This window comes from Otolemur garnettii, unplaced genomic scaffold (assembly GCF_000181295.1).
Source record: "Otolemur garnettii isolate 467f Iridium unplaced genomic scaffold, OtoGar3 scaffold00007, whole genome shotgun sequence".
In the NCBI taxonomy this organism is placed as follows: domain Eukaryota; kingdom Metazoa; phylum Chordata; class Mammalia; order Primates; family Galagidae; genus Otolemur; species Otolemur garnettii.
The window spans coordinates 23,389,584-23,413,190 of NW_003852402.1; the positions used below are offsets into that span (position 1 = coordinate 23,389,584).

General features: G+C 37.4%; 1 protein-coding gene across 1 annotated transcript in view; it reads right to left on the reverse strand.

The window, feature by feature from the left end:
* CFAP54 (cilia and flagella associated protein 54) overlaps window positions 1-23,607 on the reverse strand; it is a 301,384-nt gene that overhangs the window by 43,424 nt on the left and 234,353 nt on the right. The window contains exons 61-63 of the mRNA XM_012814149.2: window positions 16,618-16,791; window positions 14,637-14,860; window positions 8,952-9,122 (exon numbers count right to left, since the gene is read on the reverse strand). Of these exons, the coding sequence (XP_012669603.2) occupies window positions 8,952-9,122; window positions 14,637-14,860; window positions 16,618-16,791 (569 nt within the window). The remainder of the gene's footprint in view (window positions 1-8,951; window positions 9,123-14,636; window positions 14,861-16,617; window positions 16,792-23,607) is intronic.

Below are 23,607 nucleotides of genomic sequence, written 5' to 3' on the forward strand. Positions count from 1 at the left end.
AGATGATAACTGAGCTATAGGAACAATCCGTCAGTGCAGGGTATCTCTGGAGAAAACAAAACAACAGGGCTGAGAGATAAGCCAATGAGTTTAGCCATGTGAAGAGGATTGCATAGCTCTTTGAAAGTCTGAGAAAAATCAGAGGATTCTAAAACTAAGTTAAAGAAATAGTATAAGGCAATTTTTTTTCTTCAAGAAGTGAGAAGCCAGAGGGAAAGGAAAAAGTACCCTATTTGGCTCAGCCACAAGGGATATTTACATATTTACACAAACGCTGACTGTGGTTTAAGGAGCTATGATAGAACTAGATTAGGGGAATGTGCGGGGGGAAAGAGGGTGTTAGTCATCTTCTTCCACAGTAATGTGCGACGGTGATGGCTCAGGAAATCTCGTGTGAGAGTAGATACAAGGGGAAAAAAGACCAGGAAAATAACAAAGATGGCTGAAAGGGTTGCAAATAAATGCATCTGAGGAAGGGGATTCAGGGATGAAGATGGCAAGGAAGAGGACTCTTCTTTATTCATTTAAAGTCTTTCAAAATGTGGTTTTTCACATTACAGAAAATTTGACAAAACCTTTTTTCAAAGAAAATGAAATGAGTCCTAGAGAAATTAGGCCAAGCCCACACACTGTCTTAAGGTGTTTGCTCTTGTTCTGTGTCTGTTAACCTTGACTTCCAGGGTGGAATATTTTACAAAATCCCTAAGGTGGGAGTGGTATCTTGTATCTTTTAAGTCATGCTTACAGTCCCTCATACATGTCAATTCATATATTCTTGTTTCTGAACTTTTCATTATGTCCTTGAAGGGCTATAAAGTTTTCTAAAGTATGTTACTGGAAACATTTAAATAGATAGCTTGCTTCATGCTTAACCCCTGATAATGAAAATAACTCCCCCCCACCCACTATTGACTGGCACTTGTCAATAGGATTGTACTGCAAGTTCAAAACCTTTCTAAGTAAGCCTGGCACAGACATGTGAATTCAAAGAGGAACAGTCTGAGATCAGAATAGACTTGAACAAAAAGCTAACCTCACTTGTGTAGTTGTTCTGAGTGTGGACACTCGCTCCAGAGTGCCTGGGTTTGCCTCCTCCACTCACTAGCTGTGTGATCTTGGGCAGGTCACATCAATGTTCACACTCCTGCCTCCTCATTTGTGACTTGGAAACATGGCAACCCCCATCCCAGAGGTTGGTGTGAAGATTCATCAAGCCACTGTAAAGTGCTCAGAGCAGTCCTCAGAGCACCATGCTTGCTGTTTTAGCCCACGGTCACTGCTGGCTCCTCACCTGTGTTGGCACCTCATTCTTTATATTCTCTTAGAACTACTGCTAAACCCAAATTCGCTTCCCATTAGATGTCCCTACCAATCCTTGTCTAATCCTCTAGTCCTTAGCTCTATTCCCAACTTATTCTCACTCTTCAGGGACAACTTTCATCCTATACCATTCTGCACACTCAAGGTTGGATTTTGGAGGAGTCAGTACACTCATGACAGAATTTTTAGGGCTCCCTTACTTCTGCAAAGACTTGCTTTTCAATGGCAAAGAAAGACTATGTGATTCGCAAACACTATTAAAGACTACTGTATTATTTTTTCTTATATGTAAAATCCCTTCTAGCCCAGGAGTGAGTGAAAGAAGAGCCTCTCATCTCATAAATTAAATTGACTCCTGGCTTCCCCATCTAAAGAATGGCCTGGCATACACTGTGCACGTGATATATATTTTTATTAATTAGTAAGCAGTTAAGGTCTATGTGTGCTGCAAAGAAACTGATTTTAGGAATTGCAAGAGTCAGGGTCTCAATCCAATTTTTGTCACTAACGAGTTGCACATTGGTCAAGTCATTTCACCCACATGGGACTTTGCTTCTTCATCTACAAAATGTAAATGCTGAACAAATGTTCTCTTAGTTTCTTTCCAGTTCTGAAGTTTGACTTGGGTGGTACCAAGAGAAGGCAGAGGTTTCAAGTGGAGCCTCCTTCATCACACAGCAGTGGGAGAATCACCACAAAGTGCATCAATACCAAAGCCCAGACCAGCACTTCTCAGATTTGACTGTCCCTGCTCTGATTCAGTGGGATCTGAGAGTTGCATTAAAATGATATTATTCTTTGGCACCCTCCTGAGTGTTTTACCCTTCATGATTGTGAAATTGTTCAAAATCTGCTTACTTTACAATAAAGTTCCAATGAATAGCTTGTAATGTGGTTCTGCTACAGTCTACTAATGACAATTTTATCAACTAGGATAGAACAATTTCTACCTTCTGTACTTAAAAAGTTAACCTTTTCCGAGTCACGAACTTAACTCCAAAGTGCCACCAGCATGGAGATCTTTAGCCCTCTAAATTTTCTGAAAAAATTCATGTCAAAATCCCTAATGCTGGGATTTTAACCTGCTGAATAAGCTGAAATGGGCCAGATGGGTGGAACAAGTGATGTGAAGTTGCATTGTCACACAATGATCTTATTTGTTCCTGGAAACTCCAAAGCTCTAAGCCAGATATTAATTTTCATCACCATCCTGCCCAGAAGCTAGAAGCACCTGCAGCCAGGACCATCCTCTGAGTACTCAATAGAGCACCATGCTGGGTAGTGCAGACTGTGGAGTCAGATCACTTCAGTCCTGACCTCTTGCCTCCTAGCATCTCTAGGTCACGTGCCTCAGTTTCCTCTTCTATAAAATGGAGCTTAATAAAAGCACCCATCCTGTAGAGTTGTTGTGAAATTAATGTAAGTGCTTGGAACATATGTCGTCCCCTCTACGTAAGTTTTCACTACTGTTAGTATCTTGCAGGTTTCCAGATCATCAGCCAGGTATTCAACACTAACTCTACACTAAAGTCCTAAAATGATGACTAGAAAGATGCTCAAATATACCAATATTTATATTATCAACACATTTCAGCATTATCATCCAAATGTAGACTCTTAAGTCTATAATGATTAGTTCATCTAAGTCAGTGCTTCAATCTTCAATCAATTGAGTCAGTGTTTCTTGATTTTTTTTTTGTCTTTACTGAGCCTTATGGCAGAAACTATCATGACCCAATACATTCATGCTCTGCTGTCACAGGGGGAAAAATGTCCCCAAATTAAGCAATGGAAAAACTGTATGTTCTGTGTCTTTTTTTGTAGCTTGAGAAAATGGCTCACAATAACCTGCTTAACTCAGAATTTTTTAGTTGGTGCTCTGCTTCTAACCTGTGATACGAGTTCACACTTCCATGTTAATTGCCAGGCACAATTGTTGGATAAAACCTTGTTATTCTAATTATCAGCCAGTGACACAGTCTTAGCATTTGCCTCTTAGATGGTGTTTTGTTTTGTTTTTCCAAAAGCAGCGTCCAACATCTCAGAACATCCTGCCCCAGACCGCCTTTGTAATAACTGACACGGACATGATGTTTCTGTGACCTTGTAAAATGAACTTTCTACTCTGCTCCGCATTTTTAAAAACTAGCTGCTTAGGTAAACACTGTGCTTCCTAACGGTGTAATACTCTCATTTCCAGACTCTTTCACTGAATGGCTATAATCTTTTATTAGTTCCTCAGCAAGTAAATAAATTCTGGCATAGGCTAAAGATCAGCCAAAGAAATTTTGTTTTTTATAGCACATATCCTGAAACAAAAGTTTTAGAAAACAATATTTTCACTTATTATGTATATGTGAACACATTCTATTTTTTGTGTGTTTTTTTTCTTTTTAAAAAGTACTACTCATGATCCACTCTACTGACTCCCTGACCCATTCGTATTCTTGGAACCACAAGTTGAAAACTATTGTTCTAAATTCTCCTAGAAGAGACGACAGATTCAGATTTTAAAATGTAGATGTAATACGCTTTTAAATGTATGTAGACAACATTTTTAAAATGTTGATGTACTACATCAAATCCTGGGAATGATTTGACTGGCAAAGAGTGGGAAGGAGAGTTCTTTGAAAGTACAGGAAATAGCATTCAATGTATCTGGAGAGTAATATGTTAAAGTTTCTCTTTTTGTCTGAATAGGAAGACAGTTATAATTGACCAAGGGTTAGTAGCAGGTTTCCAGCCCCAGGTAGCAGAATGCGTGGGGCGAGTATGGGGAGTGGTGCTGGAGAACAAAGAGAGGTAGGCCCAGGAGGTTTCGTGATTTGACATGGGTCACACACCAGTCAAGGAGGCGAAGAAGCTACCAGAGGCACAGCTGGAGGGGACAGCACTCAAGAGCTGGGAAGTGCAAGAACAGACCCATGCAGCAGACAAAAAGCAAATAAAAATGCTGAGCAGGGAAAAACTATATGGCAAATGTTTTATGGCAAAAAGCCTGAGGCTCTTCTTAGAGAAAACAGCAATCAAAGGAATTCTATAGTGGAAGGTTCCTCCGTGGAAGGCTATATTGACCAACTGCTCCATTTTTAAAAGCTTGACCCATTTTCAAGTCTATTCTAAAATCTGAATTACAGTTCGGTCTTCAATAGCTCAGAGACTGAATCTGAGCTGCTCCCAAATACTTGTCCCCCTCCTTCCTTCGGCCCCTCAGTTCATCCTATTGCAAATATTCCTCCATATATATGAACATAGACATGAGTAAAAAATAAAGATAGGAATATAAAGATGAAGATAATAAACATTCAGATAAGTTACGTGTATGATACAAATTTGTAAACTGCATTTAGAAGCAAACTCAGGTTTTTCTCTCAGTTGCTAAACACTTTAATTTTGCTGGTTGGGCACAGTTTGTTCTCTTTTCTGCAGAATGTTGAGCTAAAGTATCTCTGAGGAGATATTGTCGCCAATATCTGTAAAAGGTGCTTTCAAATAATGTTTACCAAGTGTATCACATGTATATTTAAAGTTATTAAACTTTAAAACAGCTTGGTACTTCTAAATTCATTTTATATAATAATGACAAGTACTATTTATTGAGGTTAGAAGTTTATATGTTATGTCTAATAACAGACGTGGGTAACCATGATACCAAAAAGGCAACTCATCTATTCACGATCACAGAAGTATTAAGTGGGCTCGGTGCCCATAGCTTAGTGCTAGGGTGCCAGCTACATACACCAAAGGTGGAGGGTTCAAGCCCAGTCCTGGTCTGCTAAACAACAATGACAACTGCAACCAAAAAAAATGGCCAGGTTTGTGGCAGGCACCTGCGGTCCCAGCTACTCAGAGGCTGAGGCAAGAGAATCGCTTAAGCCCAAGAGTTTCAGGTTGCTGTGAGCTGTGATGCCACAGAACTCTACTGAGGGCAACATAATGAGACTCTGTCTCAAAAACAAAACAAAACAAAACAAAAAACTATTAAGTGGCAGAGCTGAGATTCAAACCTAGGCAGTTTAGTTCCAAAGTCTGTGTTTTTAACCAATTCACTAAGATAAGGAAAATAAATAAAATTATTTTGGGTAAAATTGTACAAAGACCAAGAAAAGATCTCAAAAGCAGCTAGTAAAAGACATCAGAATTTATTCAAAGCAGAATATATTCAAGGTTTAGCTCTCAACAGCAATGCAACAGAAGTGAGCAGATGACAACTTGAATGTGCTGAAATAAAATAATTTCCCATTATGAATTCTCTGTCTACCCCATGAAAGTTTATTTCACATGTGAATGTAAAACAATCACATTTATCAGGCAAACAAAAGTTTCAAGAGTGTTTGCCTCCAAAAGATCCTCACCAAAAGAAATTCTACAGCATGTACTCTAAAGAATTGATTCTGGAAGGAATCAATTCTCCCTCTAAAATGCATGGGGAAGTAAGAAGAAAGCAAATGGCAAAAATGTAGAACATTCTAAAGGAAAATATTTCTTATGTAAAACAATAAAAATGGTACTGTTTTGTGCTAAAAGACACACAGTAATACCACATAAGTCATCAGGGGAGTAAAACAGTCATTGACTGTAGACTTTAATAAGGTAAGTGTGTATGATGTCCTGAGGGTGCCACTAAAAGCACAGGGAAAGAGTACATAATTGCAAAATTCAAAGAAAAATAAATGATAAAAATTTAAAACAAAAGAAGAAGAGAAAGAAGAGAAAGACATTAAAGAAGAGAAAAACAAAAGCCAAGACAAGTAGAAAGATAAAACAACACAGTACACTTAAAACCAAAGAAGTCAGTATTTACACTGATGGATTAAATTCTCCAATCAGAAGAATTATTGCTAGACTAGATTTTAAAATGTCAAAGTACATACCTTTCATAAGAAACATCACTAAACACAAATTCATGGAAAGATTGAAAGGAAAAGGCTAGAAAAATGTTCACTATGAAAATAATAAGCAAAAGGAAGTCATTTTCCTATATTAACATCAAACAACACAGACTTTATGGGAAAAATATTATTGTAAAAAATTCATGTAATAAAAAAGTATGATTACAAAAAGGCACTATTATCAAAATGATGAAATGTTCAATTACCAAAAGATATAGCAGCTATCCATCTGATTTCATCTAAGATCACAGCCTCAAATTATGTAAAGCAAAATTTGAGAGAACTATAAGAAGAAACTAAAAATGACAATCACAGTGAGAGATTTAAACCCACTTCTCTTGGTAACTGATTTTTTGAAAACACAGACCAGGCGGGGCACCACGGCTCATGCCTGTAATCCTAGCAGCACTCTGGGAGGCTGAGGTGGGCAGATTGCTTGAGCTCAGGAGTTCAAGACCAGCCTGAGCAAGAGTGAGATTCCATCTTTAAGAAATAAAAAATAACCAGGCATTCTGGTGGGCACCTGTAGTCCCAGCTACTTAGGATGCTGAGGCAAAAGGATTGCTTGAGCCCAAGAGTTCGAGGTTGCTGTGAGCTATGATGTCATGGTACTCTACCAAGGACAACAAAGTGAGACTCTATTTTTAAAAAAATTAAAAGGCAGACAAAAGTAGAAAAATCAACAAGAATATAGATTATTTGAATAAGATTATCCAAACTGACCTACTAGACCCTATATTATAAGCACAGCCTCAACAACTGCAGAGTACAAAGACATTTTAAGAACAATCAATTATCTAAACAATGAACTCAGTGGTTTTCAACTTGCCATGAGAGGATTTTAGGTGTGCTGAGAAAAGTTTTAAAGATCATTAATTAAATTACTTTTGAAAGAGGTTCAAAGCATAGTAAGTACATTTATTTTGTATGCACTGGAGTTTAACTATAAGTTTAAGTGTAGTGTGAGATAAAAAGGTTGAAAAACACTGAATTAACCTCTCTTTTAGAAAAACAATCAAGTTTCAACAAATGTCAATCATAAAGAACACTGTATTACCACAAGACAATATAGTTTAGAAACAGACAACAAAAGATAAGTAGAAAAGTTCCATATAGTTTGCAATTTGAGAAACACATGTCAAATGGCTCATGAATCAAAAAAGAATCCCCAAATTACAAAACTATTTTTAACCAAATGATGATACAATGCTATAATCAAAAACTTTGGGCATGTAGCTAAGGCAATGTTTAGAAAGAAATTCATACCCTTAAAAATTGTATACTATGTAGGAAAAAGCTGAATATTGAGCTAAACATCTATCTCAATGAGGCAATAGTTAGGAAAAGAAAAATGTGGAAGAAAGAGACTTGGATTAATGAAATAAAACTAATGGAAAACTTCTAGTTCCAATGTTAAAGAAAAATTAAGAGAATACATGGCAATGTTAAAGAAAATTAAGAGAATACACAAATAACCAATATAAGGGATGAAAATGGGTACATCATTATAGATACATCAGATACATTAAAATATGGGAAAAATTTAAATGAGACGAGCAAATTCTGAGAAATAGTAACTTAAATAAAACTGACTCAGAAGAAATAGAAAGCCCCAACATCCTATAAATAAGGGTGATAGAGTATTTAAAACTTGGTTTGTCACACACACTGACCATCAGAACAGATATCGATCTAATCAGATGTGACACCAACTCTGAAAACCAGTAGACCAGTACTAATGCTTAAAGACTGCCTCAATTTTTTTTTTTTTTTTTTAGAGACAGAGTCTCACTTTGTTGCCCTTGGTAGAAGTAGCTGGGACCACAGGTGCCCACCACAATGCCCAGCTATTTTTTGTTGAAGTTCGGCTGAGGCTGAGCTCAAATCTGCCACCCTCAGTTTATGGGGCTGGCGCCCTACTCACTGAGCCACAGGCGCCACCCAAGACTGCCTCAACTATTATTACTATTTCTCATAAAGAAACACTAGGTTCACATGGCTTTCTTAATGCATTCTACCAAATATTAAAATTTTAAAAGTCATTCAAACTTACACAAACATCACCAGAAAATAGAAAAATACAGTATATTTATCAACTCATTTTATAATTCTAGCAAAAGCTTGATGTAAAAAGTACCTGACAAAAATAGTATAAAATATGAATAGCCCAATTTTACTCTTGACAACAGTGGCAAAAACTCAACACAAAACAATAGAAAACTGAATCTGGCAAAACAATATAATTTAATTTAATATAATTTAAGTATGACCAATCTGAATTTATCTCAGGAATGCACACTTGATTAAACATCATAAAATCAACTAAATATTAAAAGAGAAACAGTATAAAGTTATCTTCAATAGACACAGTAAAAGTCTAATTTTAATTCTAATTTTCTAATTCTAATTTTCATGATGAAAACTTTTAGCCAAGTGGTAGTAAATAAAAACTTCCTTAACATGATAAAGAATAATTACAAAAAAAGTAAAATGTCATATATAATGGTGACACATTGAGAATTTTCCCTTCAAGGCCAGGACAAAGGAAAATGATCAACTTGAACCAGACTTTCTCAAGATTCTTCTTTGCAAATGTATTCTACTAGATAATAAAGATTCTATATTGCTATCCATTCTTATCTATAGGGTAAGAAGATATCCTCAACTCTTCAAATTATAATGGCCTAGTTAAAATGTATATAGAAATGAAAGACTCAGTTCTATGATTATATTACATACCATAGGTTCTGTTTCCTTGGGAGGTTTGTCCAGAGGAGGAATGTACCACTGAAAGCAAAGTTCTTTGTGTAAAGCTTGTGTTGCCCTTTCTGATGTTATTGTGTCTGTAGAAGGAGGGCTGGTAAGGGGCTTTACAGATATGATGGAGTGTGCAGAACTTGTACAGCTTAACTAGGGAACAAACAAAAAGATCGGTTTAAGCACTGGCAATAAATTCATTCAGTATACGAAATTAATTGGCAACATGGAAAAACTCTGGGAATTCTCTCATCTTGTTTTGTAGAGTGAGATCTTAAAACCGACCCTGGATTACCACAGAGAAGATTCTCCTACAGTAAAAATATGCTTCAGAACTGAGGGGACTCAACAGATGTCTTCCTCTTTTTAAAAATTTTGGATTAATATGGAGGTATGTAGGATTAGGTTACACAGTTTGCTTTGGTAAGGTTAAAGTCTGACTTGTAGTTGTGTCCTTTACCCAGGAAGTTTGCAGTATGCCTGTGCAATGTACCTGGTGGGGGGAATTTATGCAATCCCACCCCCCACTTGAATTTAATTGAGGTTTTCTTTCACATGAGCCTGTAGTTAATCTACTAGTTCCAATTTAGTACTGAGTACGTGTGATACTTATTTTTCCATTCATTGACAGTTCACTTAAGAGAATGTTCTCTAAATTCATCCAGTTTGTTACAAAAGATAGGAAATCTCCAGCTTTTGTATAGCTGAATAGTATTCCACAGTATACATATACCACAATTTTTAAATCTGTTCATGTGTTGATGGGCACATGGGTTGTTTCCACATTTTTGCACTTGTGAATTGTGCTGCTCTAAGCATTCAAGTGCAAATGTCCTTATGGTAAAATGTCTTTTTTCTTTTGGGGTAGATACCTAGTAATGGGATTGCAGGATCATATGGTAGATAAATTTCCCAAGTGAAGATCTAGTGGCTAAAATGCCCATGGAACAATTTCAGTCTCAAAGTCTCAAAATAAAATAGGATACTGGTTTATTCACTGATGTTATACTCAGGGTGTGTTTGTAATTTATTATCTATTTCCAACAGCATTTTGTTGCTATGTGCAAAATAAGACACAGTTTTTGCTCTAAAGCTAAAATCCATTCATTCTAAAAGTTTAAAATCATTCTGTCCTTTAATGAATATGGCTGATTTGCAAGTTCAATCCTTGGTAAATTTAGGTCCAGCTTCTTTATGGAACTTGGTCACTGAATCAGGAGTCTTCAAGAAACATAAAGGTATAGAACATAATGGTTAATATCATAAATCATTTAATTAGTTGTTTAAGGTAAGCTAAGAAACTTACCTAAACTAAGAAAGCAAAGCAATTATCAACAAATGAGCAGGCTAGCCATGGAGATAATGATAGTGAAGACGGTATCTCAAGTCTAAAAAGGACCTTCCTCAGAGAAGTACAAACTACTTTCAAAATTAACTTCTTGCCATTCCTAAGATTACAGAATGGGAGATGGGAAACAGTTCCTCTATTATACTCTTTTTGACATCCAAGAATTTTCAAAGTTTAATGACCAAGGAAAGTATGTCAGTGGCCAGAAATAAATCCTTGGTGTTTCTATAACACTTTGTTTCCCCATTATTTCTGAGCCTATTCAAGACACAAGGACCATGAATGCAAGTATTCAAAATAAAATGAAAAGAGAAATAAAAACATTGACCTTTCAAGTTGCCTATTGATGAAAGAAAAAAAAATTTTGACTGAAAGGTAACATTAAATGTGAAAACTTTTCAAAAATGTCTAGCCACTGTTATAAAAAAAAGATAGTATAAGCCAGAACCCTCATTTCTGAAAGCATGATCAAAATGCACAATGAGCAAGATTATTAGTGCCTAATTAAGAGTAATTCTTTATCAGGAAGTTCATTTAAAAAAATCAAGCAAATAATTAATTCAAACAATTTCTCTTGTTTCTTCATATCTAAGTGACTTTTAGAGGTTCTGACAACTACTTCAGCAAATAATTCATATTTAATAGCTAGCTAAATATTAAAATATAAAAAGCAAATACCTCTTATTGCAATATATGCACTTTTTATTAGCATGGTGGTCCAATAATGATAAATCGCAATGGAACTCAGTATCAAAATGGGTATTTAATTTTCCATTATATTGAAAATACAATAATATCAAGTTGCTAATAGAATTCATTACATATGATAATCTATGAGTTATACACTGAGAACTTTTAATACATTTCTGTTATTCTTTGAAAGGAATAAAACAACAGGTCTACCAGGAGAACTCTCGTCTATAAACCACAAGACATTACTCAGACATTTGACCTAGATGGTTATAGTCACACAGTCTAAGCATGAGAGACTCATCATTGCACACAAGTTTAATCATACCCCTTTGGAAGAATTTTACTGTAAGTTGTTTGGCACCTTTGTTTTTCCATCATGAAACCCCAACAGACTTGACAACATGCAGAATCATACAACTGATAAATATAACACAGCAATGATTGTTCTGGAAGAGTCTCTCCTTTGTGGGGGAGAGTAGGTCTAAGTATCAAATTATGGAAATAGTTGGATTGAAATAGCCTCCTGAGTGATTAAAGGTTCAAAATGTTATTATAAAAACCAGCCAAGCTTGGTGTTTGTACATAAAAAAAAATCTGAAGGCTTTATGCTCATTACCTGTCTACCCCAGTGAAACGAACGTGATTATGTGGCTTGCACCTGTCAGGCAGGAGACAGTGATCTCCAGAGCTGATTATCCTGGGAGAGTGTTACACTAATTATATCAAAAAAGAGCAAACAGGGTAAAACAACTCTTCGATAACGCTGCTGCCGTTAGAAGTATCACATATATTTACAACGTATTTAAGGCTGTATGTTTGGGTCAGTATCCTTAGGAGCTGAGTAATATGGGCTGCCTTTTATACAAAAATACTCAAGCCGAGCTCCTTTTAGAACAATAGTTAGGAAGTCACATGTACTAGTTTCCGCATGCTGATATAATATTCACATGAATAAATCCATCAAAACCACTGTTCTCAGCCTTCCCATCCCCTCCTCCCTATCCAAAATACCCGAGTGTCTCTAGACACCTGACTGTAGTCCTCAGAGACAGTCTCAGTTCCCCTGGTGAATCAGAATCTGGTGGTAGATGGAATGGCTTCACCCACTGCCGCTGCTCTTTTCTGTGGGGAGGGTGAGACTTCATGTTACACTCCTGGCTTTTCTACCACCTCACTCGCGCCTCTTCCTTAGGGAGCATTATTTGATTGGTGAATTTGAGAATAATTTTGAGCATGTATGGTTCTGCCCTTTCTTCTTGGGAGTGAATAGTTTGTGAGAAGGGACAATTCTCTGCTCCCTCATTGGACAGATTTTAAGAGGCCCTTGTGAAGAAGCCTGTGATGACTCACTAATGTGGGGCTGGATTGGTAAATCTGCCTGCCCTGATACTCGGTACCAGGGAGACCATTCACCAGTAGATACAAAGAACATCCTACAATATCAATTTATGACTCATAAAGGTAGGTATTTTTTAAATTCCAATCTGTCTTACTCTTTCCTCGTATTTTGTGAATGATTTAGAATCTGGACAAGGAATGGGGTGGAGTGTCAGGCAGGCCATAGTACCCCAGTACCTGGGAAGGGAGAGGAAGTCATCTGAAAAATCTTACAGTGTGTTTATAATACATTTCCCTAAGGGCAAATACATAACCCCAATTGGGAATCATTTCTTTAGCTGAATTCTTAAAAATTCCTTACTGTATCTTTCCACTACTTTTAAAATACTCATAATTTATTGGTGGTTTCATGACTCTCTTGAGCAGGAATGCTCAAAAGAGTAATTCTTTTAAAACGTTATTATCTACCTAAAGCATAAGGTGGCTAGATTCTACTAGGATAAAATGAGTGAGGGTTTCCTCATTCTGGAGCAGTCACATTTTTAATTCTTTCACAACAGAAACAGGGACATGCCCAGTACAGGCAAGTCTATAACTACGAACATTAAAAAGCTAAATGAAAAACTCCAAAGTACAGAAAAATCAAAATAAAGGAGTGTTTTTCCCCGTTTTTAAGAATTCTGTGCAAATGAATCAATTTATCCATTTTACAAATATGTATGGACGCTTACAACATGGCACGTCCACTTGAGCTTTGCGCTAGAATCCTGAGCTCTGCACCTGCAAAGCAGAATAGCCCAGCTTCCTCCACAAACGTGCTCACCTTCTAGCCACCACTGTATCTGCTAGTGGCATCGCCATGTGCTAACGATCACAGGTAGAGGTTCCCAATGGCAAAAGAGGCTCTCTTCATTTCCTCTTCTCCACTTTCTATTTCTGAAGGTCATCAGATTTTTCTGTTGTTGTTTTCAATTTTCCTTCAGCACTATCTTTTACAGGCATCTCCTCCTTCCCATTCTTGTAGTCATAAACTTCATTATTTCATTGTCTCCTTGGATAACGGCCTTTCATCTATCCTTTGCCTATCGGCCTACTGTCAGTATTGCTAATAAAACTAATATATTTTAATTTTCACATTCTTTCTGCTATTATTAGCCCTGCCATTTTCTCTTTAAAAACTCCTCTGAAGTAACACAACTTTTTTTGTTGTAATCTGACCACGTGTAGACTATATGTACAGGGACTAAGCCTTACCCATTTGAGTTTTCTTTCTCCACCAACTAAGAGTGTCTCTGGTATATTGTAGGTGTTTACACACATTTATTGACTATCAAATATATATTCTTATTTCTTAATAAAATCCTTTACTTTTTCAGTATCTTCCAACTCACCATCTTGGTAGTTTCTTCACATATTACTGTTATTCAAGATGTTAGTAGCTTTAATTTTAAAAAAACCTCCATTTATATTTTTCTTTTTATGTCTCTATAATATGTACCTTAATAGAAGTTTTCATATTATATATTTTCAGAAAGTCTATCCAGTTTAATAATACTTCCCCAAATAAAAAAAATCTTTAAACTCTTCATTCATTTAAAAATTACCTCCATTGGCTATTTACATTTAAAATGGCAAAAAGTGCACACAGTGAATGGATTTAATTATTAAGTTAAGAGAAAGATACAAGAATTGGGCATAGATTTAGGAACTCTCACTCTGGTTTTCTTATAGGGTGATAATACTGAAATTTGTATAACTTTGTGGCCAAATGATTGCCTAAGAGATGTTTTATGCAGGAATCTAGAATATTCTAAGACATTTTAAAGATTATGAGCATAAGAGGACAAAATAGGGAGGATTTGGGGGAGGTCATGGTATATGACACACCCCTTGGGGGCAGGACACAATTATAAGAGGGACTTTACCTAACAAATTCAATCAGTGTAACCTAATTCTTTGTACCCTCAATAAACCCCAAACAATGATAAATAAATAAATAAATAACTTTATATAACACTGACTCATTGATTAGAGTTTTAATTATTTGAAATAAATATAGCATTATTTGGGGGGGGGGAAAGACAATATTTCAAATGTGAACTGTCCTAAAAACCCTTGATGTTTGGTTGGCCTACCCACATGTTAACACAGAAATGAGCCTTCCCAGACCTCTGAGGGAGCTAGAAATCTTTGTGCCAGGATAGATTTTAATTAATGTGCTTCCTTCAGCAATATAAGGATGATTCTAAGAAGTTTTATATAAATTTGTAATATTTTTAAAAGATTACCTTGGATGGTGCTTCATATAAGACTTTTTCTGGAAGAGGTGGATTTTCAAACCCTTGAAAAAGTTCTCTTGGAAATTCATCAATACAAGAAGAAGAGTACAGCTCTAAGAATTTTTTAAGGAAAAAATGCATTTCTTTCTGACGCAAAATCAACTCGGAGTTGTAAAGGGATGTGAGAAGTGTATCATCTGGCACAGAAATTCCGGATTCCAGCATTGAAGATGCTTAAGGAAGAAAAAAACCTTAGTTTAGGTTCATGGTCAATCATAGGAGGATCTCAATATTCTTGGCATTTGCTCATTAACCACTATCTCTGTTATCCCCACCCTGAGCTGCCTACAATCTGTGGCCAGTTTTTGAGATTATGCACTAAAGAGAATTGTTTCTTCCACACAGGAAGGAAAAAAATTCAGAGGCACAGGAGGATATTGCTGCAAGTTTTGTTTTTTTTATTTGAGACAGAGTCTCACTATGTCACCCTTGGTAGAGTGCTTGGTGTCACAGTTCACAGCAACCTCAAACTCTTGGGCTTAAGAGATTCTCTTGCCTCAGCCTCCCAAGTAGCTGGAACTACAAGCACCTGCCACAATGCCCAGCTATTTTTTTGTTGCAGTTATCATTATTGTTTAGCAGGCCCAGACGGGGTTTGAACGCGCCACTCTTGGTATATGTGGCCGTCTGTCACTGTAACCAACCACTGTGCTACGGGAGCCAAGCCTGCAAGTTTTAAATATTGACAATGGTGCCATATAGTCCCTATATTGGGGGCAATCCCCTTCCCCTCAACCCCCCTCCCCCAGATTTTAAGGCAAGAATTTGGATGCAGGTAGTTCATTGGAATAGTGATCTCAAGGAGCACAAGAGAGGGGATGGGCAAACTATGAATAGGGAAAGAATAAGAGCCCACAAGTTTGGGTGAATGGGCTGCAGCCAGAGACAGTGAGGGCTCAGCTCACTGGGACCCTCTGAGAAACCATGTGCAATTGTTCACTTTGGGAGACTGAGAGAGAAGCTCCTCACCTCAACAGTTGGAGGTTACTCCTGTGTGTAGGGTCCCTGGCACTGCAGACTGTGCGGCCTGCAGACTGGGCAAGCACTCCTGGCATCAGAGAAATTCCAGAGCAGGGAAGTGGCAAAATGTGGATACCTTACTTGAGAAGCGCCGGCCATGAACTCAGAAGTGAGCTGAGGCCTGGCTGCACTGCTCGCATCCACATCCTTCCTCTTTCAACTTTCCCTGTTCTGGCTCCCATTGCAATGGCACTTTCAGCCCTGACACCTTACTGAGTGATGCTTTTCCTGTGGCTAACTCCGGATAACTGTCTTAGCCACTCTATGACTCAGGCTGTTTTCCCTGCTGGCTTCGCCATCACGGGGCCCTGACATGGGTCCAAATATCTCTTCTGTCTATTTGGACTAATGAGAACACTGGGTCACCAATTTCATTTCACTAACAAAACACAATACACACTATCACAAAATCAAAAGAGAGGCTGATGTGAAAGGGATTTTACCAGTTTTTCTGGGTATTCTTTAGATAGTGATTAAAAAAGAAAAAACTTCATGGAGATAAATATCCCATCTGGAATTATGCATTTCTTCTCTCTCTCTTTCCTCAAAGCCAAAATTTCATCTTGTTCATTTTGTTCATCTTATAAGCTGTCACATTGTGATCACTAGTTCTTAGCTACTGTGAGCTAGGCACTACTTGGCAGTCTTGGGAAGCCTCTGGGTGCCCCCTTATCATGTTTTAAATATGTGCGATAAAATACATGGAATGCCTAAAGAAACCCCTTCCATTGAAATGCTATTCTTTCCAAAGGTCCATATACACCAGGTTAAAAAACCTCCAAAATTCTCATCTTCTGCTAACAGTTCACTCAGAAAGATGTCAAAAGCATCTTATATTTCTAAATAAGAATCATGCTATAAACCAGAACTGGGGAAAAGTGTGCTCTCTCTTAAAACATCAAAAACCTACCTAGCAGTTTGCTCATATTATTAATCCTTTGAAGGTGAATATAGTAGCGCAGTAGAAGGATCCAGGTAATATCCACTCTGGTCTGAGTCCTGGTACTGGCATCTACGTTTTCATATACGTCATCATTTTGGTACAAGAATGTATCGCAAGTCTGGAAGATAACCTGGTAGTCCTCTGAAAGTCAAAAAGATAATTTATGATACAATGTTATACTTCCCTTAAAAAATAACCATATACAGAAAAAGGCACAACTCCAAGGAAAGACTGACACACCCAACTAAATTCAGTTTAAAAGATGTCTGTATTAGAAAGACACCAAACATAAAATTAAAAGACAAACTACAGACAGAGAAAAAAATATTTAGAACATATGTGGATTATTTTTCTCTAATATGTATCAACATCTTGCACCGCTCAGTAAGAAGTTATCAAGCACTCCAGTTTTAACAGGCAATTCACAGAATGGTAAACTCACAGGACCAAAATTTTTTGCATCACAAAATATCAGGAAAATGCAACTGGAGATGAAATATCATTTTACAACCTTAAAGAATTGACAGACACCAAAATCTGAAAATAATAAACATTGGTAATGTGAAGAAACTGGGATTTTCATACACTACTTGGAAAGATCTAAATAACCTTTACACAGAATAATCCACCCCTATGTCTTACTTCTTTTCCTTATATTATTGGGTGAGGTAGGACATTTGGAATAATTTCAGATCAAAGCATTTTCTTACCCCTGATTTTAAAGGGAACAGTTTTAACATTTTAATATGAAGTATAAATGCTAGGTGGATATTTTTTTCCCATGTGTAACTTTTAAAATTAAGAAAACTTTCTTTGATTCCTATTTTTAGAATCATCAATAGTTGTTGAATTTTATTGAACTTTTCTACACTTACTCGAGATGATTATTTTTCTCTTTTAATCTATTTCATTTAATAGATTTTCTAATGTTGAATTGTATTAGCATTTCTGGAAATAATCCAATTTGACATGATATATCTCTTGATATGCTACATGTTTTGATCAAAGTCATACATTTACATAATCAAAAATAAAATCCCCTCTCCCCAGAGGCAAGCATTATTTACATTTGTACTTTAGTTCTTCCAGGGTTAGTTCCAGCGCTTAAAACAATTTCCTTATAGCAGTCTCCCAAATTATCAGTTCTTGACAATGTGTCTGTTGATTTTCTTCAGTGACAGATGAGATATTAGCTTATTCTTCAAAAATTATTTTTATCCATTTTTACTATTTTTATGTATCAATGATGTTCTGAAAGCTCCTCCTAATTCTAACCAATATAGGCAACAGCCCTTAATGTCTTTGCTTGTAAACTAATAGTATCTATGCCCCTTCACTGCCTTCTTGCCAGGTTTTCTGATTTCAAAATTAAAAACATTTACATTCTGTTCCATATCTACAATAAACCCTTCATTGTTTTGTTCACTGATTTCATTGAAAGTCAGTAAGGAATACTTAAATTATTGCAATGCTAAATGAATGGTTCACTCCAATATGACCAAATGGCTTTGGTCAAGAGTGTCACAACCTGTGATCCACAGTGGCTAAAGTTCTTAGCATGAAGATCAGATGTATTCTTTTTATTCACATCTGTCTCTAAATCATATCACAGTCTAATTCACTTCATATTTGGACCATGAATTCTTAAAAAATATTTTTTCCTAAAGTTTCTGAATGTCTTTTCCCTGTGGAGAGAAGTAATATTTGCATTCTTTACCATACCCCTAATACCATCTAACTTTAGTCATTCCATTAATGACTAGAAAGAATCCATTCATGACCTTGAAGACATTCTTGAGCTAGAAAACCTGTCACTCCAATTTATACTGATGTATTTCTAGACTTGCATAGCTGGACACATTGAGGGCCCTTTCTTCCTTCCCTCCCTCCTTTTCTTTCTTTCTTTTTTTCTATTATATCTTATACTTCTTTCTTCATTTGCAATTTTTTTTGTGGTAGGGTACATTCTTAACTAAATTTCTTTTAAAAAAGTTTACCAAAAGTAAACCACTTGAGTCCTTCCAAGGCCCTCATACGTAAATGACTCACACTTAGTCATTTAGTAAAAGATACGGTTTTAGGTGAAATTCATTTTCCCTTACAACTGGCCTACTGCTTTCTAGCATTGATCACTGCTGGTGAGAAACCAGATGCTACTCAAAGTCTGACTCCTTTCTGGTTGATTTGCATGGTCCACCTCTGGAATACTTTTTTTATCAATTTCCCATTATCTGAGGTGTTTTAAAATTTCATTTTGGGTCTAGGTCTAGGTCTTTTTTCACTCATCCTGTTTGAAACATGGTAGGCCTTTTTAACATGAAGGCTCATCTACCCCTTCAGCCCAGCCCAGCAAACTATTCTTTTTCTTTCTTTTTTTTTTTTGAGACGGAGCCTCAAGCTATCCCCCTGGGTAGAGTGCTATGGCCTCACAGCTCACAGCAACCTCCAACTCCTGGGCTCAAGAGAGTCTCCTGCCTCAGCCTCCCAAGTAGCTGGGACCACAGGCACCCACCACAGTGCCAGCCATTTTTTGGTTGCAGCCATCATTGTTGTTTTGGCGGGCCCGGGCTGGGGATTCGAACCCGCCACCTTAGGTGTATGTGGCTGGCGCCTTAGCCGATTGAGCCACAGGCACCGAGCCCCAGCAAACTATTCTTGTATTTATTTCTGTGATGATTGCCACCTGTTTACCTTCTCCCTTGTCTTTATCCTGAATGTCAATTAGCTGAATGTTGAAACTTCATCACTGAGATAGTATCCTTCTCTCTGTCTGTCTCTTTTCTCTCTACCCACCACCTCCCTCTTTCACTCCACATAACTGGGTACTTGATTTATGACAGACAAAACGCTGAAGTGTTCTGTGTTAATTGTATATTCACCTGGAAAAAATTAATCCTGACACAAGAATAAATTCCAGTTGAATTACAGATCTACATGTGAAAGATGAAACAAAGATAGGAAGATAGGAGGGTAGCTTTATGTTTTTTTTTTTTTTTTTTTTTTGAGACAGGGTCTCACTTTGTGGCCCTCAAAGTGTTACGGCATCATAGCTCACAGCAACCTCAAACTCCTGGGCTTAAGTGCTTCTCTTGCCTCAGCCTCCCAAGTAGCTGGGACTACAGGTGCCTGCCATACTGTCCGGCTATTTTTTGGTTGTAGTTATTGTTGTTTGGCAGGCCCGGGCTGAATTTGAAGCTGCCAGCTCCGGTGTATGTGGCTAGTGCCCTAGTTGCTGAGCTATAGGCATCAAGCCAAGGAAAAATTTCTAAAGCTGAACACAAAAAGCACAAACCATAAAGAATATTTATAACTGGACATCAAAATTATAAACTTTGGATTATCAAAAGATATTAACTGAATAAAATGGCAAAACAAAGTGGGAAAAGATATTTGCAATACATATAATCCACAAAAGGGTCCTACTCAGAATATCTGCCTTTGGTTTATATCTCTAAGGCAAAAATAGAAACCCCCAAGAAAAATAAGCATGGTACTTAAAGAAGAAGTTTCCCCTAAAAAACTATTCAAAAGCCAACATCCTATATATAATAGTCTTCAACCTCTTGGTCACCAAAATAAATTTTAAATTCAAAGTATTTAGGAGAACTTCTCGGCAGTATCCACTAAAGCTGAAAACATGGACGTCTCACGACCCAGCAATTCCTCTCCTTGGCATGTTCATAAAATGTATACTTCTGTGCATGAAAATGTGTAAGTATATTCGTAGCAGCATTATCCATGATAGCCCAAATGTTTATCAGCAGTAGGATGGGTAATAAATTGTGCTATTATACTCACCAGAAAGATAAATCACACAAATATAATGTTGAACCCAAGTCAGACATAAACGAATATGGGTTGTATTATTTCATTTACACAAAATCCCAACACTGGCCAAGCTAACTTGCTAGAAATCAGAAGGATGAGAGATTGACAGGAGCCAGGAGGGGTCATGGTCTTTAATTATATTTCTTGACCCAGAGATGGTCATGTGGGTGTCTCCTTTGTCATAATTAATCAAGCTATATCCTCATGATTTTGTTCTCTCATGTATTTATGTTATTATAGAGTAAAACATTTTTTATCTGAAAAAAGAAACACTTTTGTGGTGACTTATAGTTTAAAGATGTTGATTAAGAAAAGAGACCTCTTATGTGAGGACTACAAGCCTCTAAATTATCAGGCTCCACGAAACACAAGAGTAAGACAGCAGTTAGGTTCCACTCCCAGCTTTTGAAGCCAGAAGAGTGACCTACAAGATGAAGCTGAAGAAGCTAAGCTGGAGCAGGACAGCTCACCCAGTCTCCTTAGCCCACATGCTTTCTGCACATACCTCCCATGAGATTCTAGTTAAGGTTTCACCGGGACGGTGAGAATGTTTATCTCCAAAAATTCGGGAGGAGGTAGTCACAGGTAGACAATAAGTATTGTTGTATTGTGAGCATAAAAGTTACTTTGCTGTTGTCTTCTTTGATGATTCTTTTAGATATTTTGTTAGCATGAAGGTTACTTTTATGTTGTGGAAGTATTGTTACATTGTTGGGGTAAAGGCTACTTTCTGTCAGATAAAGTTTTCTAGGTTTGTTTCTTTGTGTTCCATTAAAAAATTATTAGAATTGTACCCATGGGAGAACATTGAGAGCTACTCTCCCTGATCTCCAGAACTACTGGCCTTCAGACAATAAAGCTTATTGGTAATCCCCATCTCTGCATTTGGTTGACAGTAACAGGCAGCCAGACCCTCTTTATTTGGTAACACCTTGAGCTCAGTAATCCTCCCTTGAAGCCGCTTGTTATGTCTAAACTGACTGATGCCACAAGTGGCAATAAATTAACCTATTAATGCTGCACGCTAGACACCAGAACCCACAGTTCAACATGTACAGCCAATCACCAATCATTGGTCGTTTCTGTAAACCAATGAGAATTCCTGACAAACGACCTTGTTGAATCAGCCCACCCCTCCTTCCTTCTTTTGCCTTTAAAAACTTGCTTGTCACAAAAGCCAAACAAAACTCATATCCAAAGTTACTTAGGTCTGAGTCTTTTGGGCAGCTGTCCTCATCTTGGCCCAAATAAATTCTACACTTAAATGAATTTTGCCTCAAGTTCTCTTGGTCAACAGTGTTCATATAATATAGGTACTTTCCTTTCCCCTCCTGAAAATAATCCCAAAACAACAAAGAAAAAAAGATAACAAAAACACAAATTCTGTCTTCAATAAGTCGGGGAAGAACTAAAAATCCAAACGAGAAAATGTGTGGCATACACGATTCCAAAGCAGTTGTCATCAAGTAGAGAGTGCAAAGGGGTAGGTGAGGAGAGGGAGGCAGGAATCTCAGAAAGAAACAGCAAAATGCTCTTCTTGACAGTCAGCTCACACTTGTAAATAGTGTTAGGTGCCAGTCAGGTTGAGGCATCATTTTGAGGCCAATTGTTCACAATTTAAAGAAAAAGGAATGAATTTAAAAAAAAAAAAAAATACACATGATGAGTGAAAAAAAATACGTTGTAGCTTTTCAAACCAGAAGTGGGAAAGCTGGTAAAATAGCATACAGAGTAAGTTATCATACTGCACTGGCTACAGAGACGCGCAGTGAGAGAGACAGGGAAAACAATCAAACGCAGGTTCTCCCATACTTTCAAAACAGGAAATATGGCTGCCCATATTAAAGTAACATAAGACCATAAGGCAAGAACTGTGGTAAAGTCTATTCCTATAGGCACATAGACATGGCTAAAAGTTAGGCAGCCATTGTTTCCCAGCTTGCCTTTTAGTCACATATCCTTCACTGGTGCAAGATTTGTGATTTCCTCAACTGCTTCTATAGATAACACTGCTATTGTAAAACCTAAGACCAGTTTTTGAGAAATTTTGCAGACTCTCTATTGGAGGGAACACACTGATGTCAATGTGGCCATGGGTGGGAGATGACTCAATAGGTCCATCTAGGATCTATCTCAGCCAAGAAGACAATTTCTGCTTCCCAACTCCATGAATCATCCCCCACCAATCAGAAGACCCAATTCCCTAGCTTTTTGTGTGATAAACTACCTTTAAAAACCTTAGCCCAAAAATTCTTGGGGAGATGGATTTGAGAAATCTCTCCCATCTGCTCACTTGGCACCTTGCAGTATTAACCTCTTTCTCCACTGCAACCCCTGCTGTCTCAGTACTGAATTCCTCCTGGGTACCAGGCAAGGAAGCTGGTTGTGCAGAAACACTCTAGTCACCCAAATTTGTGGAGATTTCTCATGACAGTAATGGATCAATGGAAACAGTGTAAGACTCTATAGGTTGAGAACTCTGTCCCATAAGACTGCTCCCCACTTCAGTTTCCAGTAGCAAGCCTGGGTTATTTCACCTGTGCTTTTGACTGACAAGCTATGAATCGGTATTTCCACAAGCTTGGTTTCAATTAATTTGCTAGAGCTTCTCACAGCACTCAGGGAGACACTTACATTTACCACTTCATTATAAAGGATGTAGAGATGTAATGAGGAAGAGATGCATAGGGCAAGGCACGTGGAGAGGTGCACAGAGCTTCCAGGCCATCCCCAGGCACACCACCCTCCAGGCATCTCCATGTGTTCAGGTATCAAGAAGCTCCCTGAAACACAGTCCTTTTGAGTGTTTGTGGAAGCTTCATTACATGGGCATAATTGACTAAACCACTGTCCATCAACTTAACCTTCAGTCCCTTTCTTCTCCCAAGTTTGGGGGGGGTGCCTTAGTCTTTCTGGTGACTATCCCTAACTTGAAGCTACCTAGTGGCTGCAAGTCAACAGTCAACTCATTAGCATATGAAAGACACATCACTTTGGAAATTTCAAAAATTTTAGGCGTTGTATGCCAGGAAACAGAACAAAGACCACCTGTATACATAGTACAGTAGAACCTTCATGATTGACCACCTCCCTACACTGACCACCTCCTTAAGTTGATCTAATTTTCAT